This window comes from Mus caroli, unplaced genomic scaffold (assembly GCF_978045245.1).
Source record: "Mus caroli unplaced genomic scaffold, Mus_caroli_1 scaffold_3, whole genome shotgun sequence".
NCBI lineage: Eukaryota > Metazoa > Chordata > Mammalia > Rodentia > Muridae > Mus > Mus caroli.
Genome location: NW_028227258.1, coordinates 108,154,439 through 108,178,426, shown reverse-complemented (window position 1 = coordinate 108,178,426; position 23,988 = coordinate 108,154,439). Strand labels below are relative to the sequence as shown.

General features: G+C 39.5%; 1 protein-coding gene across 2 annotated transcripts in view; it reads left to right on the top strand.

Annotated features, from left to right (window-relative positions):
• Window positions 1-23,988, top strand: part of Trpc4 (transient receptor potential cation channel subfamily C member 4) — a 174,617-nt gene that overhangs the window by 33,569 nt on the left and 117,060 nt on the right. For both annotated transcript variants that reach the window (XM_029475583.2, XM_029475582.2), the window contains exon 2: window positions 6,823-7,227. In XM_029475583.2, coding sequence (XP_029331443.1) covers window positions 6,850-7,227 — 378 coding nt within the window. In that variant the 5' untranslated portion in view covers window positions 6,823-6,849. The remainder of the gene's footprint in view (window positions 1-6,822; window positions 7,228-23,988) is intronic.

Below are 23,988 nucleotides of genomic sequence, written 5' to 3'. Positions count from 1 at the left end.
ACCCAGGACCACCTTTCCAGGGGTGGCACCATCCACAATGAGCTGGGCTCTCCCACATCAATCATTAAGAAAATGCCATGCAGACTTGTCTACATGCCAGTTTTTTGTTTTGTTTTGTTTTGTTTTTTGTTTTTTTTGTTTTGTTTTGTTTTTGTTTTTTGTTTTGTTTTGTTTTGTTTTGAGACAGGGTTTCTCTGTATAGCCCTGGCTGTCCTGGAGCTCACTTTGTAGACCAGACTGGCCTCGAACTCAGAAATCTGCCTGCCTCTGCCTCCCGAGTGCTAGGATTAAAGGCATGTAGCGCCACGCCTGGTTCTACATGCCAGTTTTATGGAGGTGTTTTTTCAACTGTGTTTCTTCTTCTCAGAACTCCAATTTGTGTCAAATTGATTAAAAACAAAACAAAAATCTACCAGTGATTGGGACTGTGAAATTTGTAACATAATAATCTAGGGTTGAGAATTTAACAAGATGAAAATATTGAAAAAAAAAAAAAACAAAAACCAAAAGCCAATAGTTATTTAGCAGGGGAGTTGTTTGCATAGGTAAGGAGAATTCTATCTCAGATACACAGATATGCAAGAATGAATTTGCATGAACAATAAAACACTGATATTTATTATTTTATAGTCTTCATTTCCTGGGCAGTGTTTCTCTGCACAAAGAGCTGACTAGTACGAACATGCCTATCCCTGATCAAGCAAGTTGCTGAAGGTCTTACAGAGACCTGGCTCCCCTTTTAACGGTTCTGTCGACAGGAAGTTGTCCTTATGTACCCTGTGTGTAGATTCTTGCCCACTTAGATCTTATTTGAACATGGCTGACTTCTGTAATAACTATGAAAGTGTCAGTCCACTCTCCATCACGTCAGTCATCCCTTTTGCATCCCCTTCTGTAATCACGTCACTCGATTTCTAATCTCACTTCCTGTTAACTTCCATCTCTTATCAGAAGATTAGACTTCCAGCTTTCCTAAACTCAGTCACTGCTTTGCTTGAGTCTTTTCTCTCCATGGTAGAATTCATCATTCCGTAATCATTTATTATTCTCAAAGTTTTCCTCCTATCTTCTTGTATTTTTCTTTTTTAGAGATGAACTCACACATCCTAGTTTTCTGTTATTTAGTGCATTAGTTCTACTTTTGAATATAATATTCACATTATGTCCTATTGTATTTTTCCTTTCTCCTTCTGTCCCCATATTCCTCTCCAAGGATCAACAAGTGGAGAATATCTTACTCCCTAAACAGCCACATGTTTAGGCCATGGAGATGAGAGACATCTTCTAGAGTTAGGAATTACATGCATCTTAATTTATGCATCACAATTATACTTCTGAAGGTAACTAGCAAGAGCTTGAGAGAAAAACATGTGGAGAAGAACAATACATTTAGAAAAGAAGTATGTCGCGCAGACTGCTTCCTAGTTGCTGACAGACAGTGCTAAACCAACTGTAGGCAAATGGTTAAAGTCATTTGACCACTTAATTGCATTTTACTATTTAAAATGGCAGAGATATAGCTTTAAAGACATACAGGGCAGTTCTCTGAGTCAGTAAACGTAGGGCCCTGATGCAAAGCTATGCATGGCAATCTCTATGCCCGTTTTAGACAAACCTACATTTCAGGAATCTACAAGGTTTGTAAGGCACACATTCAAAGAAAGGGTCACATTGCCATGCTGTAAGAGGGAAAGGATGAGGATTCTCAGAGGTTGAGGTTAATGTTTTCTAACTTGGCAGGCGTTGCAACAGGCTCAAAGGGAAGAACGATCGTCATATAGGGAAAAGAAGCATGCAGGGGTCACAGTGGCCGAGTAATTTGGCATTCTTGTCAGTGCAAAAACAGGGTTTGCTATGGGCAGTCTTCAAAACTGGGTCGAGGGGAAGCCTTAATAAATGAGGGGTTTTCTGTTAGTGAAATTGGCCTTCCAGGGATTAACAGTGGCACAGTGAAATAACCAAGCAGGCATCTTATAGACAGAGCATGCCCATACTAGTATGGGCATCAGTGACATTATTAGCAAGGTCCATCTAAAAGGTAGGAGTCAAGTAGATAAACTAATAAAGTACGCTGATGTTACAGAGAGGGATGCTACTGAGAGGAAATGTGGCTGCTTACATTCATTTATGAGCAGATGGCTACATATGGTTGACTACTGGCTACCCACTGTGCAACCCAGACCCAGAAATTAGTGGATATTATGGTGTGTGTGTGTGTGTGTGTGTGCACGCACGCACTTTATAGTGTATTTTATAGTATAAGTTTGCATTTCATGGGAATTTTTAAATGAATAGAACAGGACAAAAATAAGGGTATCAATAGAGTGAAGAATAGTGGTGGCCATGTCAACATTTGAACATTATATAAGCAGACAAGGGCCCAGTGGAGAGTCATGTTGATGATGAAGATGGAGCATTAGAGATGTATGCTCTAGAAGCCAGGGCAGCAGAGAAAAGTGACCGTAAGGATTTAGGAACAAAAATGGGTGGAAACAGCAGGATTTACTGCTGGAGCAAAATGAAAGAGAACTTCTTTGCATCTCGAGGGGAAAAGGATGTTGATGAATATGTTTTAACTCTCAGGGTGGAGTCTAGCCTTTGTTTCATCTATTTCTGATTAGGGCTGTATCCCTAAGACTGTCGAGGCAAAAAGGCAGCTAAGTAACTATAACGTCTCCACTGCATTTCTCCATGCATGGAATAAAACTGCATTCAATGTTTGGCTTCAAGTTTGGTCCCTATTACATCCTAAGAGTCTTCAAGTTTAAAAATAAGTATAATCTTTATTTCTCTCTTTAAAATCCTCAGATGTCATAATATTTTAGTTAGTAAAGTGCATTTTTTTTTATTGCTGCTGCTATTTCATAACAAATTCTTAAGTATGTGAAGTAGCTCCCCATGCCTGTGGGCTCAAGGCTGGCTTTTTCCTTGAAGCACAGGACCACACATGTAAACATACATGTCAGTGGTGGGTATTCATGTTGCCCTTTGCAATACTTACTGGAAATGAAGATATCTATCAATTTCCTAAGTCGTATTCGTAATTCACCTTCTCTGATGATTCCACAGCAGAGCAAAGCAGATCCTAGAGTTTGCTGCTTACCTACGGTTGTAAATGTTTTTCATGTCGATGTCAAACCACAACTCTATTTTCTTCTTAACTCCCCCAACATACTTAAGAAAAATGAATGTCAAAGCTCATATGGCAAGATTTAAGTTTTTGACTATTAGTCCTCATCTGCTAATTCTTTGAAAGCTGGTGTGATGAGTTGTTTCAATTATAAAGGGCCAGAAAGAAAAGAAGGAAGGGAGGGGAAGGAGGGAAGGGGAGAGGGAGGGAGGGAGGGAGGGAGGGAGGGAGGGAGGGAGGGAGGGAGGGAGGGAGGGAAGGAAGGTAGATCTCGAATTTCTGTACTCTTGGTGGAGAGGATTTTCTTTTGCTCCTAAAACCTTATTTTGGAGATGTGATTCTGTACCAGGCTTTTATTCGATGTTTTTGGTTAAGGTATTTTCTGCTCTCAATGCTCTGTTCTTTTACTGACTTCCCATCGTTGAGTGGCAGGTCTGCCATTGCTGATAAGTGTGTCTGCCTAGGAGCCCCATCAGCCTTATCTGCTCCTTCCACTGCTCCTGTGTCTACACACTGCACCTCAAGTAACAACAAGGCCAGGTTTCTGGGCTGCAAACTTACTCAATCTCCTTGTTCTTAAAGGCGTTAGCCGCAGAGCTAGCAGAGCTATGCTCCACTTCTGTGAGTCGATATCCCACTTTAAATATTTGAACTTTATCGGATCTATATAAATTTTAATTGTATTTCAAGCATGCTCAGCATCTTTTCATGTATGTTATCTTTCTCTTTTTAAATCCAAGAGCTTGAAAGATGGAAGGCTTTTCTAAGCCTTCTGTTTGATTCATATCTTCTCACCTGTTCTTTGTTCTGGGTTGTTTTCCTCCTCCTATGGATATACAAACAGATTTTCTTATGTATCCAACATCACTTTATCTCTGAAATACAGTATCATTCAGGATAGTATCACTTTAAAATACATCAGAATGCGTTCTGTTTATGGGAGTTAACTGGATCCAGTGAAATAAATTTTAATTAAAACAATTTTTTCTTCTTCTGTCCTTCTCTCCCAGTTCACTAACACCTAATGTTCTCTCCATTGGCATCTTATTTATATTTTGTAAATGAGAAGTAAATGTAGACCCTGATTCTTTATTTGATGGCATTGTTAGTATTATTATTAAGAAAAATAAATGGAAATTATTTTCTATTTTTTTGACCAATTCCCAATCCAGATGAATTGTTGTTTCTACAAATTTTTACATAATTCATGTGTATGTAATTTATGTGTATCTTTGTTTTGCCTATGACTACTTTCTCAGGCAAAATATATGATTTAGTAAGAAACATCAAGCCCAAGAACATAAAGAAAATGTATATTTTCTTAAGTATTGTATATAAGGACAAAATGAGATAGCAGAAGTTTATATACTATAAAAATAGAACCGAAATGCTAAGTGTCACCAGTAGGAAACATTCATGCTGTAGTCCATGCAGAATTAGTATGTGAGGTCTGTGGCATCTCTCCCAGGTGTTTTGGATGCTAACTTCAAGCCCTGCAGAAATTTCTTCCCTCCTCCTTAAAAGACAATATTTTAATAGTAACTTATGCTCATAGTTACTTATAAGAACTTGTAGTAATAGTGCTTAAATGGGGATTCAAGATCAGATCCTTAAAAGATAGTAGTATCATCAGAACTTTGATTTGTCAATGTTTTCATTATACTCAAAGAATATTAAAGCATCCTTGTCCTTACATAACAGAAATGATTCTTCTCTTCCAAAATGAGTCAAAATATCCTCAGAATAATTAAATTATACTCCGACTTTACTTAACTAATTTGTGTGTCTAATATTAATAGATGTGGCATACTCAAGTCTAACTAGTCTATGAAGACACCTGAAGAAAATGTCAATTACAACACACTGAACAGCTGCAGATTATGAAATAATGGTCTTAATTATTAATTCATATACCTAGACATTGGAGAATTCATGATAAATAATCTGGAGGCCAAAGGTTGAAACGTAATTATATGATCACTGAACTCACCAACAGAAAGACGCTTTAGCTAAACAATTTAGTTTCTCAAGTTGAAAGCTATTAAACATGGTCATATTTGGGGGTGGAGAGATGGATCAGCAGTTAAAATTGCTTCCTACTCTTCCAGAGGACCCGAATGAATTCAGCTCCCAGGACCCATGGGGGCGGGGTGTGACACACAAACACTCATAACTCTAGGTCCGACTCTGTAGGCACATATACGCTTGAGCACATAACCACACACAGTCATGCACAGATACAAAACATTAAAAACTAAAATATAAATCTTTTAAAATATGGTCACATTTGTTAGTGCAAAGTCTGTTTAATCTACAGTTAAAGCACTCTACATACCCGGCCCACTTACTCAGACATCCATTAGGCTTGCAAACACCAATTCATAGGAATATGCAAGGGGTTTATAGGACCCATTTATTTTAGTTTTAGACACTATAGACATAGACCCTCATGTTTTCAGAGAATAGTTGAAGTAATAGATATGAGATGCAGAAAACTTCAGTACAGAATTTATATGTAAAATATATTTTTTCCTGAGACTTTAGCACACTAGATTTTTTTGCTTAAACAGTACTGCTTCCAGTAGCTTATTTTCATGTGCAATTATTTTATTTTCTCAGCTTCAGGCAATCTTTACTGTGACTTCCAAATAAAAATAATTTTTTTTCAAAGGAAACGTTCCCTACATTGTAGGATAGTCATCTCATGGAGCTGGAGGAACTGGGAAATACATTTTCATAGGGCATTGTTTCTGTTTTGTTTTTTTTTTCTAGGTTGATTTGCATAGTCTCATGATAATTAATATCATCAGTATACATTATTTCTCCCTCATTGAACTCACAAACAGAAAAAAATTTACATTCATTAAACTCAATATGTTATTTCATTGACACTAGTTCCATTAATTCACACTAACTTCAATGTGAATACTTGTTAATGTTAAGAACAGACTACATACAAATGAGAAGTTTTTTTCTACCATGATAGGACTCTACAACTGCCACATCAGCTTCAGGATCAGCAAATCTTACAGTGAATGGTGTATTTGAACTTTCCTGATGGGACCGTAAACACATCACTTCTAATTTTTAACATGCTTTGCATATGTGTGTGTGTATACATACATAAATATGCATATACATGCATATATATGTATATTCATATGTGTGTATAAATATGTATATCTGAAAATAATTTCTCAAAGACTCCAGCTGAATTCTCAGCTAAATGTTACTTTAAAATTTTAAGATATTTTTCTACTGTTAGATTGGATGTTGTTGGGCTTGCAGAGATAGATGGCTCAGTGGTTAATAGCATTGACTTCTCTTACAAAGACCCTGAGTTCAGCTCCCAGAACCCACATGGTACCTCATAACAGTTAGTAACTCTAGTTCCAGAGAATCGTGTGCTCTCTTCTGACCTCTGTGAGCACCTGCGTGTGTATGCTGTACATAAACTGTCACAGGTGCACACATACATGCAAATAATTAAATATTTTTTCAAAAGAAATTTTAAGTTCTGTGTTCTAGGCAGCTGAGTAGATATCTATTTTTGTTACCTAAGAAAAGCATCGTTTACTCATCAATAGAGACACTATTGTTGTCGATAATGATTGTGCGCTTGATAGCATGCATGATGCCTGATTTAATTGGCATGCAAGTGCTCACACTCTGCTTTCTCTGTATGCTTCTAGAGATGATGGACTAGCATGGCCTGAAGCATGGCTCAGTTCTATTACAAAAGAAATGTCAACGCCCCCTACAGAGACCGCATCCCACTGAGGATTGTCAGAGCAGAGTCTGAACTCTCACCATCAGAGAAAGCCTACTTGAATGCCGTGGAGAAGGGGGACTATGCAAGTGTCAAGAAGTCTCTGGAGGAAGCTGAGATTTATTTTAAAATCAACATTAACTGCATCGACCCCCTTGGAAGGACTGCCCTCCTCATTGCCATTGAAAATGAGAACCTGGAGCTTATTGAACTATTGTTGAGTTTCAATGTCTACGTAGGCGATGCGCTGCTTCACGCCATCAGAAAAGAGGTGGTTGGAGCCGTGGAGCTACTGCTGAACCACAAAAAGCCAAGTGGAGAGAAGCAGGTGGGTGTGAGTGTGTTGTTTTCAATTTATTTTGCCCATAGGAAGTTTCTTTAGATTTGTAAACACTGTGTGTGTGTGTGTGTGTGTGTGTGTGTGTGTGTGTGTGTGTGACAGAGAGAGAGAGAGAGAGAGAGAGAGAGAGAGAGAGAGAGAGAGAGAGAGAGAGAGAGAGATTTTCCTTCGGTCTTTCATTTCATTTTAACATTCTGAACTATCAAACCGTAATTTGTTGGATTGTTTCTCTATTTAACCTCCTTGCATGTTGTGGGTTGCTGCATCTTCCCATAAAAGCAAACACAACCAGCTAATTATTTTGATATTGTCTGTTAACACACTCAAGGCTACTTGCAAATTCATACTTAAGAAAGTGTAAGTGATTGCTAGAAAGAAGCTTAAATTTTCCCTTAGCAGAACTGCAACATATTTACCAATGGCAGACATGTGGCGGCACTTGATTGCTATGAAAAGAAAATAGATGTAAGTTCAGTGCCGTGTGTCTTGCTTTCTCTCTCCTTGTTTATTTACCTCCATAGAAATGGAGTGACTGTTGATGGGAACAAGCAAGGAATCTTTTCATCTGTCTGGATCTTTTGCTTTGATACTGCCCTTCCCTCTGTTAGATACTGTTGCCCAGACATTGGCCACTCTACTTTCTTGCATTAAAGTTAATGGTGGGTTAATCGCAAAGCCATTGCAGATGCTACCGTGGCTCCAAAATCCATCCTTCAAAATGCAATCATGGAAGGTGTGTCCATTCCACTTCTAGAACCTTCTGCCTGCTTGATAATAGATAGTTTTCTGTGTCTGAAAATGATAGTGTATGAGGAATCACATATCCAAACTGTGCTATGGCTACTCCACTGCCTTTGATTATTTTACCAAGCTCTTCAGAGTTAGTAGATTGAACACTGTGGCTGAGTATCTCTTCCAGTTCTGAGATGCTGTAGCTGATGGTTCTTTCTCAAATCTTACCCTCATTCACTTCTTCTTCCCTGAACAAAAACTTTGATAAACTAACACTTTAAAGAAATCATATTGCTTGGCCAGCTTTGTTTGGTTTCATATACAGTTGTGGACTACCTTCTTACTTTGTTCAACTTGGTAGGATCAAGTTTACATTGACCCTTGGGAACTTGAGCAAACCTAGATTGGGGCATAAAATTATAGTAACACCTAAAGATACTTAACTGACCCCAGTGTTACACCACTAAGATGCTTCTGTTGCCCAGATGGAGAAAGTAGGAGTCTGGACTAATGGGTACAAGCTGAGGTCCTGCTCTCTTAGTGGTTGAGTTACATCACTGTGTTACAGCCTTGAAAAGTGACTAGCTTAGGGGAGTAAAGATAGATTCTCACAGTTCAAAGATTATAGCCTATAGTTGTCCAACTGGGTGCTACCTACAAGAGTTTCCGTCGTTTCCTGTAGCCCACAAATCTAAGAATCCAGTACTAAAATAATGCATTCATGTGATGAAAGCCTCAATCAGGTCCCAAAAAATTGACCTTTGAACACTAATACCCTGGGGCCAAAGCTTCAGTACAAGAGCTTCTAGAGAACATTGAAGACCCAAGATGCTACCCTTAGACACCTTTGGGCTTTACATTTGTGCCTGTAATCATAGTCCCAAAGCATCTACATGTTCTGCTAGCAACACACTATATTGTATATTCCCTTGTAGCTTTGCTTACGTAGCCATAGCTCAGGTGCTAAGTCTTCCATGTAGACCACTATAGACGGCCAGAAGCCTGTAGGACAAAATTGGCATTTAATGTATTTTTTTCATGTGTCACTGAAGAGACTCATCAGTTTGTTTTCTAGAGAGTTCTTCAGTGTCTCTTTAGACACTGTCATTTGTGCAAACTGGAGAAATCTGGTGTCTGGAGAAGGTACCTTCTATGATAAGAGTGTTTGTTGAAAAACATTCAACTTCTGAGCTAAGTCCTCATCTCCCAAGTAGGTCCTGGCTCCTTTCAGGCACTTGGACCCTGATTATTAATAGAAAGTAGTGAAGGTTTGCAGTCTGCCAAGACTGTGAAGCCTCCCAGGCCATGTGCTTCTGGAAGATGTCTGTCACATGAGGCTTCTGGCCAAGAATCCCTTTTCTATTTGTGCATTCTAGAACTCTACGTTGGCATAGGATATTAAGGGAAAACTGTCCTTTTTGATTTGAACTTGTTCATTCCTTTAAGAACAATCCCAGACTATCTTAGAGTGCCTGCTCTACTGAATAATAGAAATGAGGCTTTGGCAGGATGAACATACAGAGTTCAGTCCATAAAAGTCCATAAAGGATGTGACAAGAGCTGTGCGCAACCCCAATAGTGTTTGGCTGTGTATGTGTGATTTCATTAGGTAGCACATCTTTTAGACATGGAAAACATCCGTTGGAATGCTACTTTTCATACATCTTGTGATGCTGGAAACAAATTATATTTTTAACTGGACCTTTTAAGAATAAGTGTAGATTTTTAGTCAACCCTTGCAATTATTGAAATAATTTTGTGTGTTGGGGTATTCCACAGAATTCCAGATGTATATATACATATTTATCCACAAATTCTAAAACACATCAATACTAATGCTGATGTCACTGGGACAAAGTATCAAGGCATGAAAACTGTAATAATCTACTAGATTTGATAAATGTAACTTAAAGTGAAGGCTAAGGAAGGGGTTCTAAGATAAAATGATTAAAAACCAGTTATTAGCAAATCCCTAAGATCCTGAAATATGTGTGCGCTATTGACATATTATTATTTTACAAATTTGTCACATGCTACATATTTTTCCTCTGGAAAAGATAAGGTGTTTGGTGACACTCACCAGTTATGAGCACTGGGAGACTTGAAATGAATTGGTGTACTTCTTAATTACACTCACCAGGGAGTAATTTCTGCTGGTTTAGCCTGGTAGGTCTTGGGCTGGAGCCTAAAGAGAAAAGCAATTCCTATTCTCAAAGGTGTTAAGCTCTAGCTAGGGAGAATGAACGGGGAAAACCCACTATGGTCACAACAGAAAAGATGAAAGAAAAAGCATTCTGTCATCTTTATGAAGATAAAATCACTGGATTTCATTTAAAAACAAAACCATTCTGTTACAGGGTAGAGGATGCAAGTGAGCAGGAGACATATATAGGGAAAAGGTACTGATGCTTGGTTTAATGCCTTGGGAAATTATAAGACCACTGGCTAAAAGAGACTCTATGAGAAAAGGCCTAAGGGACCAGATTGGTTATATTTTGTTGTGAATAGCTATTGATACTTCAGAGTTAATTGGAAATGGAGGTCTAATGGGGTCTGGGTGAGTAGATACATGAGAGAAAGGAAAGCAAACAAGTGCCCGGATCTCCGTAGTTCCCACAGCTTCGCATGGCTAAGCCCTAATCGTCTTGAAGTATTTATGGATTTGCAGCACATCAAGTGACTCTTCTCGGTGTGGCTTCTAATGAAAGGGTTCAGTTTCTCTAGCTAAGTCAAAGATAGTCATAAACCTCCTTCTGTATTTAATGTAGGTCTTCATAGACCAGGCCTCAGTATGTCGAGGTTTTTGAAAGTATTTCTTTTCTTTTTAATTTTTTTATTAGATATTTTCTTTATATACATTTCAAATGCTATCCTGAAAGTTTCCTATACCCTCCCCCCGCCCTGCTTCCCTACCCACCCACTTCCACTTCTTGGCCTTGGTGTTCCCCTGTACTGGGGCATATAAAGTTTGCAATACCAAGGGGCCACGAAAAAAACAATAGTTGTTGTCTTGGGTTTAATGAGGGCACAGACAACCTGTGGTTCTCCACACCTGTGTGAAGGTGGCACATTGTGTATCCTCACAGGGGCAGCTCTCTTGCTAGCATTCTAATACTGGTATCCTTTGTATGTTTGTTTTTCTGAACTCTGCATCCTTCATGGTACCTCTCTTCCCTAGAGACAGTAGACAAGGATGAGTGTTCATCCTTGTTTTTTTTAGTCAGTTGATTGGTTACTTGAATTTGAACTATTTTTGGTTGACATGCCTCCTAGATGTCTTCAGAGGCCAGATCAATAACAGCTGCATTTGCCCCAGTAAGTGTTTTTCCAGAGGCCGGATGGACTTTCCCACTCTTCATTTACACCAATGCTTCAGCACTTTTAGCATCCTCAGACTCACAGGATGGGCCCGATGAGCTGCCGGTCCCCACCTGCTGTTCCTGACACAGCAGCTTTGAAATGACACCCTGAAATTTATATAGAAGTAAGCAAGTTCCCAGAAGAGGCTGACACTGGTCTGGACACAACCCTAGAGGAGCTGTGACTATGGGAGGCTGAAATTCATAGATTGCATGCATTTGTCTGTGTCGTGTGTTAAACTATATGGTGCTAACCTGGTTTTTAGGAGATTCTTGTTAATCCCATAAAGTCCTCAGAATGATATTATTAATTAGTTCAGCAGTGAGATCCTGGAGTATTTAGGTTGAAGACACATTGATTCTAAAACTTAAACAATTCAAGGACTCTCTAACTGGGGCAGATCATGAAGGCATCTAATCCAGTACTTTACATCAAAAAGAAGAAAATGGAAGGGGCTTCATAGAATGCCTTGTACTTGGCCTGTCTGAAACATTTGTAATGCAGCGTTGCCTGCTGCTGCTGATGTTAGCTATAGTAGCCTGGCTAAGTAGTTTATTTGTTATCTCTTGGGAATGTTTCCTCCGTCTTATGAAGGTAGACACCCTTGTTCCTCCCAGTGGTGAGGAATGAAAGGATTCATCTTGAGTGACATTTCCCAAGTGGCAAAGCCAGGAATCATCAGGCTTGAGACCTCTGACTCCTTGAAAAAGCTACTCACCTAGCTGGCCTGGTTCTAGCCACAGCATCAATTTGGATAGAAGACATTAGAATCATTAATCTTTCTAATTTAAGGTACAGAATGGACATATTTTTAAAATGTTCTGGTTCTATGTATTATGCATAATTGTTTTAAATATTATGATGCCATTTTAAGTCTGGCTTCCCAATAAATATTAACTGTGGCCCTCTGTACTCTGCCATGGCCATAGCATCTGGACAATAGTCACTAGAATTTGTGAAGTACAGGGGAAGGCCAAGAAGTGACTGACAGAAGGCTGCCCTCTGGCTCACTTCTCCACTCTTGATTTGAGAATTCTGCATCTCCCTGAGCTGTGGTCCTGTGACCATGTTTTCTTCACCCCACTAGCTTTCTAAAGTCCAATAATACTTACATTTTTTATTTTTACAAATTTACCTGTGATGCCAATATAATAATACTACTATCACTATGCCAGACCATTGTTTCTGCCTTCCTGCAGATACATATAGATCAATTAACCCAGATTGTCTTACAGTTTACCCCGAAATACATATGACTTCTCTGTTCGTACTTGAAAATCGGGAACCAGCTCTGGGTGAGCACAGTTTGCTCTTTTCTTTCCATGCCAGTGCATATGGGGATGGGCTTACAGTCTCAATGATCTTTATAATATCAATCGTCTTTATAATACAATTCCGAAGCTTTAGAAACATTTAACTGTTATGAAATCAGAAAAATCAAAGAGCGTGAAATGGAATTCTGGCATTAGCATGTTAATTCAAAAATATGTCCTAGAAAAAAAAATACCAATAACTAGAACTAGATAACCCTTTCACTGTCTGTGGATATTTAGTAAATATATCCCTGGGTTCTGAATGTAGACCTGTTCTTTAAACCGATACAATATTTTATATTGTCGCCATTTGCTTTCTGTTTCAAGAATCAGAAACTCTGGAAAGATTTATTGGGGTTCCTTTACTAGGAATGGATTCATTGGCATAATGAAAACTATGACTGTCCTTCACTGTTCACCTGAAACCCCGCCTTAGGTCAAGTCTGGGATATCAGCAGTGAGCACACAGTGTGAATCTGCCTGCTATCAGTACAGTAAATGAGCCCAAAGAGCCATGAATCCATGATCAGCTACTATTAAAATTCACAGCAGGCAAGAGAAAAGATTAACAGGAGAAAAATAAATAATGAGGGGTACAGATGTCATTCCCCAAGCTAGGCATGTAGTGATATGCCAAGATAACCCTGGCTCTTGAGATGCCAAGGTAGGAAGATCACTGTGGGTTCAGGGCTAGCCTGGGCTTCAGAGTGAGACCCTGTCTTACAAATACACAAAAAAGTATTCTTTCCCATGGCTTCAAAATGTTTATCCCACTTTGAAATCTAATGATATCAACAGTCAACAATTCTGCTTTATTTAAACTGATTTAAAGTGATCAATAAAAATACTGTACAATATTCTCTTAATGTGACTCTAGAGTTAAATAGCTAACCATCTCCCAATTTGATTTTTGTTCTTGTTGTTTTATAATGCAATGTAGCCAATATTAACAAGTACTTTGAAGATCTGAAAAAAAATTGAGTTTTATTAATCCACAGCAGGGAATTTTAAAGCTATTATAGCACGGAGCAAAGACCATTTAGTCAGCTGGTGAATGGCAACCATGAAAGACGTGCGTAGCCTCACGTGAAATCATATTAACGCGTGGCCCTTCGAAACACTGTTAATATGATAAGGTAGTTTTAGCCAATTAGCTGTTCTTGCTCATATGTGGGTAGCCTCCTTGGCCATGTGAAGGCCAGCAGTTACACATAATCCCTAGGGGATGTGCTCTCTTGCGCCACCCTGTTAGCACACCACAACACAGCTGGCATCAAAGCAAAATGCATCAGATATGTCGGGAGGCCACAGAGCGAAACCTCTGACTGGTTCTGAAAAACATCAGGTGAAAAGCAAACACATGTTCCAGAAAGAAAGACTCCACCAGTGTGGAGCCACTTCTCTTACCTAGTACATCTCCTGGAGAAACAGTATCTGTTTCTTGGCACAGAAAGCAAGTCATTCTTGGGTTGGAAGGCGTTTGTTAAGAACATGTCCCAAGAGCTTAGAAGGGAAAATCCTGGGTAGAATTCCTGTCTTCAGGATCAGGAAAATCCCAAAGTTACTTGAGCCTTAACTTTCTCACAGCAAGGAAGAGCTCGACAGTCCTACTGATCAAATCGTTGTAGAGATTTGAACGTGAACCTGCACAATGTTTTATAAGAACACAGACAGTGGAAGCCCCTTCACTTGGATGCTGTTTGAAATGCACTAGATAATCACATTCACGAAACACTTTAGACTCACTATACTTAGTTTAATTAAAATGTCCATCAAAAGATGCTAATTGTTCCTCGGAACATAGTCTATCATACAGAGCCTCTGATGAAAAGCTTTGGGGAGGTCATGTATTATTAAGGTTCTGAAACCTATGACAAATATTGTGATTAGGGCTGTAGTGATGGCTCAGTGATTAAGAAAACTGGCTACTCAAGTTCCATTCCCAACAAGCATACCTGATGGCTGACAGCCCTCTGTACCTCTAGCTCATGTGTTCTGACACTGCCTTCTAGCTGCCCCAGGCATCAGCATGTACACTGGCAAACATACATGAAGATACACATGGAAATACACAAGCAAAAGTAAATCCATTCTACAAGTCATAATTAAGTCTACACACATATTTCTGTGAGAATTTGCTTGTTGAACTTCTTCACTAATTATAGCACTAAAGATGAGCCATTGGATGTAACTGAGTGCATTTAAAATAGCAGAGGTAGGAATCAGAAAAGTCTACACTGTTGCCTGAATGAACCACCACTGACTTGAACATGCCCTCTCAACTCACCTCGCTGCCCTTCCTTCATCATGGGCAAAATGAGTGTTATTGCTTTAATATTAGAGCCATGGGCAGAGAGGAATTAGAGTTAGACTCACTTTCCTATGCTTGCAGGAACCATCCTCATATTGGTTGTCATAATTTGTCTTTTGAGGATTCAATTTATACATCAATTAGGTCTTGATGTTCCCACTCCACACCAATATTGCTTGAATCGTTTATCAGAAACACTGGATGAATATGCCCAATCACAAGCTTTGAGCATGAGAGAGCTTAAGGTTCACGTGCACCCAAATAGTAGACAGATACTGAAGGCTCAGAAAGGTTGTTGGTGGCAAACATAGTACTTGGTGTGCAATCTCTTCTCACTTACATGAGGTTAGGACCGATGGGCTTTCCCTTTGCTCTTATGTGTAACCTAGGAACCACACTTTTTCTTGACTTCTGGTATCTCTGAGAGAATACACATGGATTTGTTTAAGGTGGCAATTAAGTTTTCTCCATAGGCGACTAATAACAATGCACTAGTACAGCCATGTTTGTGCACAATGACATCAAGGATAAGGAAATAAATTAGAAAAGAAGCTATATTTAGACTTTATATTCTGAAATTTACTTTCTGTGTGTGAATTGTTTTTTCTTCTCACATATATCCATGTGTGCTTGGTGTCTGCAGAGGCCAAAAGACGGTGTCAGATTCCCTAAGGATTAGAATTCTGGATGATTGTGAGCCCCCATGTGGGTGCTGGGAATTGAACTAGGATCCTCTGCATATCCAAGAGGTACTCTCAACTGCTATGCTATCCATTGAGCTTATAACACGTTTAAAAATCATACTGGAGTCTCGAAGCAGATCTAGAAAACTTTGTGACCATTTGAGATTGTTACCTTATGAAAATTTCAGAGCAAGCTTTGTGGAAAGTTTTTTTTCTGCCATTTGATAAGTGCGGGGGGGGGTGTAACTGGAATAGATAGCTACAATTATATAAATGGGGATTATTGCCAGGACTCTTCAGGGTATTGCAGCCTGTGGGGACTCAAGTTCCTTATAGACAAAGGTCTGTATTTGCGTGGAAACACTATGTGGGGAATCACCATACCTATTGTAATGTCCCAAAGGCCCATAGGATAAAGGTGTGGTCTCTGCCTGTAGAACAATGAGGATGTGGTGAGGACGTGAGAGTTGGAGGCCAGTGAGAGGTCTTCAGATTATTGGGAGCCTGTCTCTCCCCTTCCCCGCTCTCACCAGCCCCATTAGAAGTGATTGGCTAACTCCAATCATATGCTTATTCCTAGCATGACGTCATGGTGTGCTGCCTCGTCCCAGGTCCAAATGAATGCAGCCTCTGGCTCTTTCAACTTATAAGCTGAAAGAAACATATTTCTTTACAGGTTGATATGTCAGGCAAGTATTACAGCAACCAAAAGCCAACACAATGCTTGCTCTAATGTTAATGTCTAACAAATTTTTGTATTGTCTGGAGAAAACCAAGGAAAAAAGCTATAATAGTTCAGAGGCCATTTTTAATTTTTGGAACGGTTTTCAAGCCATGGTAGTCAGTTAAATCTACTGACACAGAAGCCAGCGGAATTTAACTGGCCCCCTTTCCGACCTCCTTAATTGCAGCATTGAACGAAAGGTTCATTTTACTGGCTTTTTATGGGAGCCTACAGATTTCATGGAACATTTATCTAAGGTAGACCCTAGCAAGTAACAGAGTTGAACCAATAGGAACAAATGCAGATGTAATGGTACTGGAGGGAAGAAACTCGGGGTTGGAGGTCAATATTTGAGGTTAGGGATACAGACGTTGAAGCTCACAGACTGAAAGCTATCCTGAAAGAGCCAAGTGCAGGTTTGATTGCTTTCACAGGTTTCACTAAACTCCTTCTTTGATCATCTTATAAACTGTGTCAGCAATCGAGAGCATGTGGCTCTGCAGAACTGTCCTGAAATCCATTCAGCTAGAGGCTCCTGGTATAACTTAATAACTCTACAATCACAGGGTGCACAGAACTTGCCTGCTTTCCTCCTGGATGGTTGCAGGAAGAGATTGGCAGTAATAAGGGAGACGCTGCTGGCACATTGGGAAGAGGGAGGTGAGAACGGCACATTAGCAGGAGTGTGGGAGATGAATGTCAGGCCAAGCAGACATCAGCAAGACGGTGGTAGGTGGGGCTCTGCCAGGAGTTTGTTCTGAGCTGATCCATGAAGCTGTGACTCTGCAGGGACGGGCACTGACATCTTGCTGGAGGAGGTTTACTCTACATTTGACATGGGACTTTTTCCTCATTTGTGTTTGAGATGGAGTTAAAGGAGCCTGCCTTCCCTTTGCCGCTATCCTATTCTGTACACTTTGAGTTTTTTAATCACAGTGGGAGCCACTGTGTCGATTTCCCTTGCTCTTCACATGCACCTCTTAATAACGACAACAGAAACAACTGTACTTTTGCTAAGACTGGAGATGGTTTAGGGGTTTGCAACAGATCCTACGAGTTGATGCAGTGTGCATATGATTCCTAATTTTCTCTGTTTGCCCCCTTAGTCTCCACCACAGCTGACCAACGGGGCTGGGGGTGGGGCAGTTAAAGGTGGAGCAATAACCATGAAATGGGCTGCTGTGTTCTGAGTGAGGCCATGATCATAAGCATTCTCCAGGAGCAGTGTGTCGAAGGCTTGGTTCTCAGCTCATGATTGTGTTGACAGTTGATGCAATCTTTAGAGGGTCGGAAGGAAGTTACATCACTACAGGTAGACCCCAACCCTTTATCATTTACTCTCTTTGTTTCCAGGGTACCGTGAGGTGAACATCTTTGCTTATTTAGAATAAAATCATAAGACAGAAAATGTTTGAAATAGGAAATTTACAAAGCATATGACAAAATTGACCAAAGTGATTCTGTTTAGCACCGAGTGGCAAGCATCAGAACATATTGGCAAATTACACACTTTTCATCATGAAACAGTCCATGAACACGGAGAAAGAAACACCCTTTACGCACATTGTCTTAATTAGTGTTTTACTGCTATGAACAGACACATGACTAAGGCAAGTCTTATAAATGACAACATTTAATTGGGGCTGCCTTACAGGTTCAGAGGTTCAGTCCATTGCACCAAGGTGAAAACATGGCAGCATCCAGGCAGGCATGGAGCAGGAGGAGCTGAGGATTCTACATCTTCATCCAAAGGAAGCCAGGAACAGACTGAACATCCTCAGGCAGTAGGAGGAGGATCTCTAAGCCCACCCCCACAGTGACACACCTCATAATTGTGCTACTCCCTGGGCCAAGCATATACAAACCATCACACACATGACTTGAGGTCTTCTCGTATATAATCAAGAATGGTATAGTGAGTAATATGGGAGTTCTCTTTCTCTTCTCTTCTTTTCTTATCTTATCTTTTCTTTTCTTTTGGTTTTTGGTTTTTGGTTTTTAGGTTTTGAGACAGGGTTTATCTGTGTGGTTTTTAGTTTTTGGTTTTTGGTTTTTGGTTTTTAGGTTTTGAGACAGGGTTTATCTGTGTAGCTCTGGATGCCCTGGAACTCACTCTGTAGACCAGGCTGGCCTCGAACTCAGAAATCTGCCTGCCTCTGCCTCCAGAGTGCTGGGATTAAAGACATGCGCCACCACTGCCCGGCAGGAGTTCTCTTTCTAATCATTGTAAGATTAGAAAGATCTTGTATCCTCCTTGTCTACTGAATAGTTGGTTGTGTGTGAGAGTGTTCTGGTGGGCTCTTTGGGTTCATTTATGTACAGAGTCACATCATCTACAAAAATACACTGAATTCCTTAGTTGCTACATAATTTTATATTTCCACCAGTGGATAATTAGTGTTCCTCATTTGTAACACCTTCATCAGCATTTTTAAAAATCATTTTTCTGTTGAGGAGACTGAATCTCAGAGCAGTCTTAATGTGAATTTACCAATGGTTAAGTGTATTGCACACATCTTCAAGTCTTTTTTGACCATTTATATTTCTTGTACTTGAGAACTGCCAATATATTCGTTTGTGCATTAGTTGACTGGATGGTTTGATTTTTGCCTTTTCCCTTTTACAGTTCTTTGGATATCCTAGATATGAATCCCCTGTCTGATGTGTAGCTGGTAAAGACTATTGCTCTAGTTCTTAATTCTCTTTCCACTGTCATGATTGTGTCCTTTGCCGACAAGCTTTTTGATTCCTAGTGATCAGATTATAACATATATAAGATATATATGTGACATAAGTTCTTATGGAGTACTGTGATAGCCCCAGCATTGCACTTACACAAGTGTTGTTTCTGCTATTAGCCCCCTAGCTCTGGGAACTGATCCGCTTTCATATCAACTTTGTGATTGTTGATTCTATTCTATGAGTAGAATCAGGATTTTGATGTTGATTGTATTGTTGGTAGATTAATTTCTTTAATAGAGCCATTTTCACAGTATCTATTTGACCAATCCATGACTTTGATGGTTCTTCAAATATTCTAGTATCTTCTTTAACTTTTTTTGTCTTACATGTCCTTCTTTAGTCCTATTCTAGGTTCTGTTTTTAAAAATTACTCTGAGTGTAAGTTTCCTTTTAATTTATTTCACTTATTTCATTATTTGACATTATTATTCCCATATGGAAAAGCTGCTAATTTTATAAGCTGATCGATCTTGCATCCTCCTTGTCTACTGAACAGTGGACTGGGTGTGAGAGTGTTCTGGTGGGCTCTTTGGGTTCATTAATGTACAGAGTCACATCATCTACAAATAAGAAGAAATTGGCTTCCTCCTTTCCTCTTTCTAATTTCCTTTATTCTATTCTATCACTTCTCTAGCTCAGGATGTGAACACTATACTGAGTAAGAACGTAGAGAGTCGTTACTCATCTCTCACATCAGGAACCAGAGGCCATGCTTTTAGGTGTTAAAGGTTTAGAGTAATAATTTGCAATGGTTTTGGCATTGATAGCTTTTATCATGTTTAGATTTTTGTTGGTTTCTAGTCCTAGTTTTTGTTTTGATTTTTAGCATTTTTAGCATTTAGGGGCATTGAATTTTGTTGTGTCTTTTCTGCACTGATAAAAATGATCATTGACTGATGTCCTTAACTCTGTTTTCATCTTGAGTTAGACTTGTTGATTCGTGTACAGTGAACAAACTTTGTATCCCTGGAATGCAAGTTAGTTACGATTGGGGATTGTGTATGATCTCCTCGATGTGTTCTTTAAGTTTTGAAAAACCCAATTGTGAAAATTTACATCTGTATTCACCAATGAGATTTATCTGTCATTCTCTTTGTTTGGCATTTTCCATTTCTGGAATGCCAGCTTTGTAGAGTGAGCTTGGTAAAGGTCTGTTTCTTTCTGTTTTATGGGACAGTTTGAGGAGCATAGTTATTCTCTTCATAGTTAGCTCTTCATTAAATGTTTGAAATAATAGAATATTGAATCTGTCTAGTCTAGAGTCAAATTGGGAAAATTTGGTCTAGAGTCTAATCTAAAGTAAAAATTGAGAAAAAAATTTTACCACTGCTATAGTCTTTCTCACTGTTTATGTTATTTGTATATTTCTGATTTAATTTTCATAAGTCATGTTTGTCTACAAAAGTACTGCTTTATTGCCTAAATTTTCCACAGGCTCCAGAGAAGAATATATCATGGTTTTGTTGGATGATATTCTATAGACATCTGTTTAATTCATCTAATCTATAATGTTGTTTCACTCAAGCATTTATTGGTTTATATTTTATTTTAGACTGTCTATTGAAAGGGGAGATCAGGCTACTGAAATCTCTCACTCTTATATGAAGATGTTTCTAAATTTTATGTCTATTTTTGTTTATTTTATAAAATATGAAGGATTGATGTTTGGTGCTTGTATTTTCACAATTGTTATATTTTCCTGAAGTACCCCTCTTACTAATACATAGTGGCCTTTGCTAACTCTTGAGAGTAATTTTGGCTTTAAGTCTACAATACCGACTATCAGAATAACTAAAGTAGATTATATTTGGTTTCTGTTCATTTCAAAGGCTGGCATCTCTCCTTTGACTTTCAATTGATGGATATCTTTACCAGTGGGTACATTTCTTGCAACACCATATGATTGGAGACAGTTTCTAATCCAATCAGACATTCTATTAGTAGGTTGAGGCACTCATGCTTGAGTTCATTATTGACACATATTTATCAATTCTTGTTGATTTGGGGGGTGTGGCTTAAGCTACTCTTCTTCACTTTCTTTTCTCTTAGAACCAGACATGGCCTGTTAGAGCTGTGGGTCACGTCTTTGCTGTCCTTTCATTTGTTCGAGATTTTCTTCCCTGTGCTCTTGTGATTGATGCTCTTTCATTATCCTCTGTATATTACACTCATTTGAGTCTCTTCAGCATGCTGCTTTGTGGTCTTGTGCATCCCTTGAGTTTCTCATCAGTTTAGAAAAGATGCCTCTGTTGGAGATCACCATCTTAGTGGGCAGCTCTTTATTTTCTGGGCTTGAATTTCAGGCTGTCAAACAGAGATCGGCCATTATATTGATAATTCTACCTATGTGAGTAAGTTGCTATTTTCTCCTTATACCCTTTGTGGCATGCATAGTGAATGTGTATGTGTATGTGCGTGTGTGTGTGTGTGCATGTATGCGTGTGTATATTCATATTCACAGTATATGTTCATATAAGTGCATGTATGTGGACATCCACTCAATGTACCCATATGTGTAGAAGCAAATTTCATCCTTGGATACTATTCCTCAGTTACCTTCCTCTTTGTTTTCGGAGACAGGGTCTTTGATTGGCCTGGTGTTCTGCAATTAGGATTGGCTGGCTGGTCAATGAATCCCAGTGATGCACTCCTCCCTACCTCCCCTATGCTGTGGTTACAAGTATGTGGCACCATGACTTTATTTTTTTTAATGTGGGTTCTGAGGACAACTGAGCTATCCCACCAATCCTCTTGATGCTTCGAAGACTGTTTCTTATCTGTATTTTTGTCCTCCTGCCTCACAACAAGTTTCTCTTGTACCTCTTAAAGAGATAGATCCCTGGCAGTGTTCTGAGTTTCTAACTGCCTGATGTACTTTGAATGTCCGTTTCTTTCTATAGTTCAGGTAATTTCCTACCCTGACCTCATGTAATTCCTTGAGCCTTTTATGCTTGTCTCAGCACTCTCTTCTGGTCTGTGTGCCTCGGTCATATCTGAAATTCTTAGATGTTCTATTGTTTATTATTTTTTTTCCCATAATGGTTTTTGAAGGCTATGGTTTGTCTGAAGTTGGAGTCTGTCTTGTAGGCATCTGTCAGTCATGAGGACTGTTCTTTATCATCTCTCTCAGGTCACTTGGATCATCTTTTCTAAATCTGTAGGCTCAGGATTTCACTCCTGCTCCTTCCTTCTAGAACTGACATTCTAATGCATTGTGATTTCACTTGCCTGTGGCATCGCATGTCCCATGGTTCGTCATCAATGTCTCCCATCTAGACTCAGGTTTCCCCTCATCCCTTGCTGTAGTTGTATAGCACCCTTTGATGGTGCTAGAGGGAACAGTGGGACCTTAACATGTGGGGCCAATGTGAGGTGCTATGCCATGTGTAGTACACCATGAGATTAACAAGCCTTCATGGCCACTATGGTGTGTTCCACAGACCCAATCGTCCAGGATATCTGCCATGGACTGAATCCTCTCATCCTGAACCCAAATCAACCATTTGCCTTTTTAAAGCTGCTCATCACAAGTACTTGATACAGTAATGGATGTTGACTGACACACTCCTTTTGTAATATTGTCTGGAAAAATTCCAGTCTCCACCTCCTCTGTCTTATAACCAGGAATCCAGAGAGGGCTGAAGCAAGGCATGGAGCCATCTGGACTAGTTTTGTTCTGAAGGCATGCTGATTCATTTTGAGTGAGTATACGAGACTCCCACTTGTCTTCATGCTTAACTCTTTGTCTTCTTTCTCCAGACAGATAGCAAGTCCACGGGACATATTTCCTACTCCTTAAAGTAATATCTCTTGTTTTGTCTTGTACTAATAGAGTTGATTGTAAGGGAAAGTCCATACTCTCATTCCGCCGTATCTCTCTCCGGATCCTGCACTCCACACCGCACAATCGCACGCTTCACTGTCTGGGTTCTCCGTACCCTTTACAGCTCTTCGCTCATTTTCTCAAAGTCTAAAATTTGGAATGTCAGAGAGTTCAAATCTCTAACTACTATTTTTCTTCCTGCACTCACTTCTTGCTTGTAAAATGATGTTCAGGCTCATGGCTTTAAATTCTGCTTGTACCAAATATTGTGAGGTCCGTATTCCTAATGTTATTTCAAGTTCAACCTGAAAAGACTGTATCTTGAACTCTCTTCTGTCTCTAAACTCCTTCTCTGAGAATGCTCTCAAGAAGTTTCCTTTGCTCTGCTCATGTCTGGATGTTCAGTCACCCTTGACCTCTCTGTGTGGGATTTCATCTTAGATCTATAATATTCCACTAACAAATCCCAATGGCTTCAATACCTACCCAGAATTATCTACCTTGATGACTGGCATCTTCCTCCTTAATGTATCTTCCATCCCTGTAGCTCATTCTCGATCCACATGCCAGAGTGGTTCTGCTGAGTTGTCCCTCCACTCCAAATGTCCCAATGCCCTTCTCATTTCATTATGACGTAACAGCCACAGTTCTGAAAATGAGTTGGATTCCATGTGTATCATCTTCTACATTTATCTAATATTGCCATCTACACTCTTCCACAACCAACTGTTCTCTCTTTAATTTCCCAAAGTTCCAGGCATGCCCAGGCATTGTTGTCTTCATGCCCATAGCCTCCTCTTCCAAGAGTGCTCTGCCCTTAGTCACATAGGCGTCACTTGACCCTCTCATGCCTTGCTGTTCCAGCCTCATTTCCCTTTGCCCACAGAGAGCTTCTGTGTTTTCTTAGAGAACTCTATAGTTCTTCCATTTTTAATATATCCATCATCTTGTTTACTCAGGGCCTGTGTCTTTATTATTTCTCTGAATGAAGACAAAGACATTATCTGCTGTGCACACTGCTATATTCCTGGAAGTTGGCAGAATGAGTGGCAGGAGCTCCA